The sequence below is a fragment of the Theobroma umbraticum genome, unplaced genomic scaffold (assembly GCF_002168275.2).
Source record: "Theobroma umbraticum cultivar Fairchild unplaced genomic scaffold, ASM216827v3 scaffold_204.0, whole genome shotgun sequence".
In the NCBI taxonomy this organism is placed as follows: Eukaryota; Viridiplantae; Streptophyta; class Magnoliopsida; order Malvales; family Malvaceae; genus Theobroma; species Theobroma umbraticum.
Genome location: NW_018397267.1, coordinates 4,923,895 through 4,931,688, shown reverse-complemented (window position 1 = coordinate 4,931,688; position 7,794 = coordinate 4,923,895). Strand labels below are relative to the sequence as shown.

The window sequence follows — 7,794 nt, the reverse complement described above, 5'->3', positions numbered from 1 at the left end:
TTACTTTGATAACCAAGGGAAAGAAGTAAAGAAGATGAAGAAAATAATATGAAAAATGAATCTTTGACAGCTGCATTTACGGCTGCGGCACATTCAATGAGGTTGCTAGGTAGCTCCAGGACGAAAAAGAAAGGGAATGGAATTGCAGAAAAGGAGAAGATCAAGTATTTTAAGTATGATCCCTTTAGCAATTCTGAATCAGCTATAGCCAAGGTCTCAGCTGTTACTAATGATGATTTGAGACTGAGTAGTGAGAGTGAATTTGAGAACCCACTCTCTGATGAAGAGGCATAAACTTTTGATGATTCGTTGTCAATTTCATTTCCTTATTAACTATACCAACTCCCAAGAAAAAAAAAACCCTTGGGATTTTGTTCAACATCAATGTTTTTGATTGGCTTGAAAAAGAATTTCAGGTACAATATACTCCCTTTATTTAAAAAAAAAAACAATTTCTAATTTGCCATCAAGAGTTACGAAAAGGACAAATGAGACGACTAAAATATGTGTAGAACTTAGACCAGGTAGCTTCTAAAATTTGTTCTTGATGATGGCCCTTGTTAGACTTATCTGCATACGCGAATTTGATCCCAAAGGGATCCTTAATGAAATTCATACCTGTAAAAACCACACATTTGGTTATTGAGTTATATTATGATCAATTCAAAGACCCAAAATTGCTGTTTTAAATAGCAGGAGGAGAAAAACTGTAACTCGCATGAAATGTGCAAGCAGCCCTGAATCTTTTCCACATAAATCTTGCAGTTGGGTCATCTCCTCCGCTTAATTTTTACTTATCAACCTCCATGATCATGATATCTTCCCTTGACCTCTCGTCCTTAACTCAGATTTTGAAACTCACTGCATGAGATTCCAGCATGCCATGCGACCTTGCATTTTGCACAGAACAACCTATGACAATTTGGACACTCCGATTCAACCACATGGTGCCCTCCATCATCCACAAACATAGCAGAGCAATCCTGGAAAGGGCAGTAAAATTTCTGGGACCCAAGAATCAATGACTCGCAAAGGGCATTTTCCCATCGATCAAACACTTCTCCTGGAACAATTGAGCGACAAAATTGCGGTTCTAGAGAACCTTTACAGTTCAACTCAGGGCATTTAATTAGTAATATATTTTCTTGTATTTTTGCGGCTACATGGTTTCCAATGCAGTTAGTGCAGAACAAATGGGTGAAACTGTTGCTTGTAAATATCTGTCCTGTTGGTTTTACATCCATGCAAATAAGACATGAACCGCCTTGCGTTTGAGAAATCGAAGAATCGGCAGTTTCTTTCTCTTTTCCTTTATGGCTGCCTTTCCTAAAGTTGAAATGCTGACACATCTGCAAGTCTGTCGAGCCAGTTGGCACACTGGAAAAGATTGCTGAGGACACTAAAACCTCTTGCAACTGTAACTCAAATGTATATTTCTCATCGGATAATGGAAACACTTCTTCATCGTCAATAAGGGCTGAGAAATAGATATCATCTGAGAGAAGATTGCCAGAATTTGCTAACACCACCATCTTTTCCACTTCACTAGAGACATGGGAAGCAATTGTGAATTCATCTGCTTCCAGTTTTATATGCTTAGGCGCAATTTAGTCTAGGGAAGGTGGACAGTTTTGCCTAGTCTTTTGGGTTGGATTGGAGTAATGTTAGTGTACATCGGGGAGATGCAGTTCTTTTGACAATGAAAATCGATTTTAATTCCCATGTATTTTCTTCCATTGGAAGATTCAATGAAGTTGCTTTCCCAAAGAAAGAAGGCCTAGATTGAAATTGTGATGGGATCAATCAAGGGGCCTAGATTCTTAGGACCATGAATATGTGATGATGGTCAGAGGCGGAGGGGAGGGGACTAGTGTGGCCCCACTCTCAAACAATTTTAAAATTTTTATAAATTATTTTATTTTTAAAAAAATTTTATAATTTCATTTTTATAAAAATTTTAAAATTTTATAATATATTTTTATGATTTTGAAATTTTATAATTTTATCCTTATAATAATTTTTTATTTACTTTTGCATATCTTTATACTTTCAAAATGATTGTAAGTCATTTAAAGTTGAAAGTATTTGCAACCTTACAAATAAATATTACCTTGATGTCTTTACTAAGTATAATAAAATGAATCTAAATTATCAATTGGATCTATTCAAACGTTAACATTCTTTATAATCAAGTTTAAAAAATATATCTACACTTTTTGAATTATATCAATTATTGAAAAAGACGAGAATATCAAAAGTTTACTTCTTTATTCAGGAATTGATCTGACTTATCTTGATTCTTTTAGTTTCCACCGCAATATTAGAATGTGTATTTTTTTCTATGAAACTCGTAAAAAATGAGATTCGTAATAAAATGTTAGATGATTTTCTCATAAATTTGTTGATAATTTTTATTGAAAAGGAAATCATTCAAGACTTTGACATTGATTCAATAATAGATGCTTTCAACTCTAGAAAAGATCGTTGAGCTTAATTAAATATGCCCAATCTTAGTATGCAATAGTTGTTGAAAATATCTTTATTTTGTATTTAACATGTAGTTGAAGTTATTGGTATAATTTTCATATAAATTTTTTTCATCTAAGTTACTTTGTATTTTTGTCAAATATTGAACTTTTAATATGTTTGTTTTATAGATAATGTCTTCACTCAAACGTAAAATCCTGACTCTATCATCGATGATGATGATTAGTAATCCATTCATATTTTTTTTGATAATACCATTTTGTTTAAGTGATTTTTATTGATCTGAAATCCAAAATGCCATTTCAAGTTCTAAGTTTTAATTTTGAAATACTCATCATGGCATTAAAGCTGTACAAATTCTAGTAGAGATCTGCTACTCAAGGGGGACGGTCGACTTACAAAATAAAGAACTTAAAAGCTCTAATCAACATAACACACAACATTGTGCTCAAAATCGAAGTAAATAGCAACTTACATAAAAACAAACTCTGCCACTGCAGAAGCAATCATCAATTGACTTTCCAAAAAGGGAAGGTTAAGAGTGAGTCAATTGTTTGTAAACTCACTCACTTTTCTCCTATTGCGAATTTTCTCTTCTTACATCCTTCTTTTCTTCGTTTTCCTCTTCTTTTTTCTTTCTTTTTCTTTTTCTTCTTTTTCCTTTTCTTTTTTACTTTTCAATTTTCCATCACTTTCTTTTGGTTTTTCCTTTCCTTTTCTTTTTTTATATCAACTTATTTTTCCTATTATGTTTAGGCCTAAGACTTTTCCAAAAAATGAGTTGACACTACTCACCCTGCCAAACATTAGTGTCTCCCTCCCCTACCAAACACAATGCTACCTCAGTAAATCACATTCATTGTAGCCAATCGATTTGTTCAATAAAAAGACCCTTACAATAAAAAATAAAGGTTTCTTTTCATTTCTTTCTCTTGTTTTTCCCTTTTTCTCATTCCTTTTTTCCATTTTCATTTTTCTTCCTTTTTTCCTTTTTCCTTTTCTTATTTTCTCTCTCTCTTTTTGTTCTTTTGTCCTTATACTTACCAATAATCCAACATTAATGAGGCATCGTCAACTCTCGATAATGGACTTGCTGCAAAATAGACATACAATAAAAACTAAAAGATGTTAAAAGTTAAGAAAACACAGAGATGGGCTTGCCCAATCACCTCCTGCTAATAGCTTTTGCATCACTGCCCAAGCATCTACAAGTAGTTCATGATCGCTGCATCCCCGATTTGGCAAGTTCATCAGCTATATCATTGGCTTCTCTAGGGATTTTCACAGTATTCCAAACTGCCACCCTTCTCTTTAGCCTTCCAATTCCGACCAGATTTTTCCTTAGTTTCCATGGGGCTTTTTCTGGATTCTATGTCCATATAACTGCATTGCTTAAATCACTTTTAACCACAAGATCATGTAAGCTTGCCCACTGAGAAGCACCAAAAAGCTCAAAAGCCTCCTTCATAGCAAGAATTTCTGCTCTATTAGCATCATCACCCTCTACTGCTTTAGAGAACATTATTTTGACTGTCCCGACCTCATCTCTTAATACCCCTCCAATAGCTGCCAGACCTAAGTCCACTCGGGCAGCGCCATTAATGTTGCATTTTAAACATCCACTCATCGGGGGCTTCCACTCAACTTGCCGTGCATTGGTCCTTCCTTTGGACATTGTTCTTGTTACTAGACTGCTTGGCATAACCTCAACATGATTGTACTTTAGTGGCCATTTGGCTCAGGCCCAGCATGCCACTTTAGTTTTGACCAAGTTCAAGCATTGTTCACCGTCCCTCACCTTACCTTGAAAAATGATATTGTTTCTTATCAACCAAATAGTCCAAATCGTGGCCAAGAACGCAAGTCTCCAAACTTTTTTGTCACCTACTCTAAAAAGACCATTCCAATCGAGAAAGAAGTTGATAAGCTTTGATAACCCCGCCCATTGGACTCTCTAATGACTCCCCAACCCTATCCAAATCTTCCAACTTTCAAGACATCCAAAAAAGAGATGATCAACAGTCCGGTTTCTCTCTACATAAGACACAAAAGGCAAGCTCGGTTCTGAAGAGGCCTCTTTTCACTAACTTGGCTCGAACCGTTACCCAGCCTCTCAAAACTCTCCAACAAAACACCTTAACTTTTAAAGGGGCAACTCCCTTCCGAACCATCCTCCAATGCTCACTAGCAATCCTAAGCCTTTCCATGATAGTTTTGCAAAAATAGCTTACTGTGTACTGCCCATTAAGGCTTACCGTGTACTCGTCATCCACTTAGTGATTTTCAAATAGCCCATTCAACTCCTTCCATTGTTCAATCTCCCACTCTAAGAAAGGTCTCCTCCCAACTGTTAAAAGAGATAATGAGAACTATAACAAGTATTCTATGAACAAAATCATTTGCTTCATAATTGTGTCTTGCTATCATTTATTAATTTATCTCTATTTTGTAAAAATTGAGATAATGGAGAAAGCATACTTAACAAAATCCATTAATTTTTCTTAAGATAATAAAATTTTAAAAAAAACATATAATCGCTTATAGCCTAAACAACTGAAAGATAATTGAACGACCTTTTAAGAGATGATTTGGATTAAGAAAAATCAATCAAGAATCATAAAAAATATATGTAAGAGTAATGACTATAGAAGAATATATTCAGTGTTAGTAAATTTTCCAAATTCTAACCATTCCCCCTTGTATTGAACTCGTAAATTTTTTCAATATTATTTTTGTCAATGTTAGAATATAAAAATTTCATCATAAATTACTTTAATTTTCGCATAAAATACATATTCTTACTTGGCAATCATTGATTTTAAGATTAATGTTTAATTATATTAAGAAGCTTAATTAAAATCCATGAGTGGGAATTGAATTGATTGAAATGGCACCTTCGAGACAATGACAATTGACAATCGAAAGTGATGAGTCCTAAACCACAGAAGAAAATGCCAAGATATATAGCATCGTCCATATTCCATATCCAGTTCATTAGGCAGGAATAGGATCTCAAAACACTCCAAAATCCATGAGACTTACTTCCCTTGTGGACATCTTGTGCCAAAATCAAAGTATATTGACAATGAAAAAGGGCAAAATATCTAGTAGGATATATAGCCCCATCTAAACTTTAATGTCAATGCTGCATCCAACAAAGACACACTGGCCGTAACCGGCTTTTATTGTTGTGGACAAAATGAGGACAGTGATGGGCAAGCATGAGTAGCGATACCTATCTTACAAATTTTGAACCCAATATATATAAATATATATATATATATATATATATATGTATAATGCCTAGCCTTGGATTTATATTTATCCCTTGTTGTCTAAAACGACCCGTCACAAAAATACACAGGCTGCTCGCTTTTGTCTTTGATTTTACATCATCAATCGATTATCTTGTAATTCCTCATCTCACAATTTGAACAAGAAAAACAAAGGAAATAAAAGTTGTATATATGATATGAAAATCTTTCTTCTCTTTTATAGAAAAGAAATCTCGATCCGATAATCAAATACACCCCTCTGCTGCATTAGCTTCGGCTTTATATATATATATATATATATATATATGAACTTAGTGAATTATTATGAGACTATTGCCCAATGCTTTCGGATTTGATGAGGTGCTTTATTTCTCCGGCGGAGATCCTCTAGAAGGACGCTTGTCTCACGGAGGCCGGAGGAGCTACAGTGCCTATAAGATCCCAGCATTTGTTTAGTAGATACTTCGAGTTCCTTCATTTCATCCAAAACAATTTGCCTGTCCCTGCACTCTATGCTGCAAAAGCCTTGGTCACCCCTGCAAAATCACATAAATTCCATCAGAATTTAGCATACAAAAATAATAAATTTACACTTTGCTTAAACAGCCAGAATTTAACCATATACCATGATCTGAATCCTTCCTATATATGTTATAAACGCCCCAAAAGAATTTTTCTATACATAAGTATACAATTATGGTATGAAATTTGTTTACCTGTACATGTAAACTTCTTTATCTAGGCTTAAGTTCTTGTTGCATAGATGACATGATTTGAGAAAGCAAGATTGGTCAGCCGGCGACCCACCGTCGGGATGGCCATGATGCTTTTTACAGGTGGGAAGGCTAAATTTCAATGCAGATTTAACAACAACATTAGATTTTCCCTGCGAAATTTGTGTAAGGATTCTCAACCCAACAACAACCGGTGAGCTCTTGGTAGAGCTCGCATATGCAGGCTTGTTCTTGCCCTCCTCACTCTCTCCTTCCAGCTTGAAGGGGCTCCTAGGTTTCAGAACCATTGCTGTTTACAGAACAATGAACGGAGGACTACGCAGAGAGACAAAGATGAGAAGAAAAAAATTGATGAGAATTGAGAGAGATTTCGGAAATGCAGGAGTGATGGATATTTAATAGCAGCTTTTTGACCCACGAGATAAATAAAATAATGTGTATGGTGAAGTAGTGTAGGGACATGTTTAATTTGTTTATCTTTTAGTAATATACACGTGAGAATGTACTGTTCACCGCCATCGACCTTTTGCATTATTAAACCAAAGTGATCAGTAATCAGAGAAATTGAAAGCCTTTTTAAGTGTTAATTTGGCCCACCAAGAGGAGACCTTTAGCAGCTTTTAACCTTTTGAACCATTCACTTTTGGCAAACATGGGAAACGTGTTCAATTAAATAATATACACCTCCTTTTTGTTTCTGTGTTTATTTTAGTAATTAATCTTTTTTTGGGTCCTGTAATCATCTTTAATAATACATATCCTCCCATCCTCCCAGCATGGAGAAATTATTTGTGTTATTTTTTTACATAGAAATATGTCATGGGTCATTCGTCCTTTTCTTAACCACGAGAAAATGACGATTAGCAACCTCTAATTAAATTATTAAGATTTAATCAACAAGGCTTAAGGCTTAAACAGAATGCTATCCAAGTGGCATCCTGCTGGTCCAACACTCTAGCATAAATTTGCTTAACCTAACAAAAACGTGTTCCTTGTTGCCCTCAATATATCTGCTTTTCCTGCTATATTTTATTGCAGGGCTCGTTTGGTCAAAGTAAAACTCAATTAGGGATGCTGAAATAGGTAGAAATAGTAATGAGTATCCTGTTACAAGATATTTGTGAGTATCTAATCCAATTATATAAGATTAGTATATCTTATAATTGAATTTGGATAGTGATTTTACCATTCGTATCGAGTTCAGGTAGGGTTTGAGTACCCATTGAGTATCCGATATCCAAACTCGATTATATTTTATTTAATTTCATATAATTAAAGATAAACTAACATTATTAATT

At 34.6% G+C, this 7,794-nt stretch overlaps 1 protein-coding gene and 1 pseudogene across 1 annotated transcript; both read right to left on the bottom strand.

Moving 5' to 3' along the window:
• Positions 1–647: 647 nt before the first annotated feature.
• On the bottom strand, positions 648–1,532 carry LOC110424387 (E3 ubiquitin-protein ligase RSL1-like; annotated as a pseudogene).
• Positions 1,533–5,916: 4,384 nt separating this feature from the next.
• Positions 5,917–6,902, bottom strand: LOC110424562 (FCS-Like Zinc finger 17-like). Its single transcript, XM_021439155.2, has 2 exons — positions 6,479–6,902; positions 5,917–6,298 (listed from the first exon to the last, which is right to left on the bottom strand). Exons 1-2 carry the CDS (start codon positions 6,781–6,783, stop codon positions 6,085–6,087), a joined length of 519 nt encoding a protein of 172 aa, XP_021294830.1. The 5' UTR covers positions 6,784–6,902; the 3' UTR covers positions 5,917–6,084.
• Between the last annotated feature and the right edge of the window lie 892 nt (positions 6,903–7,794).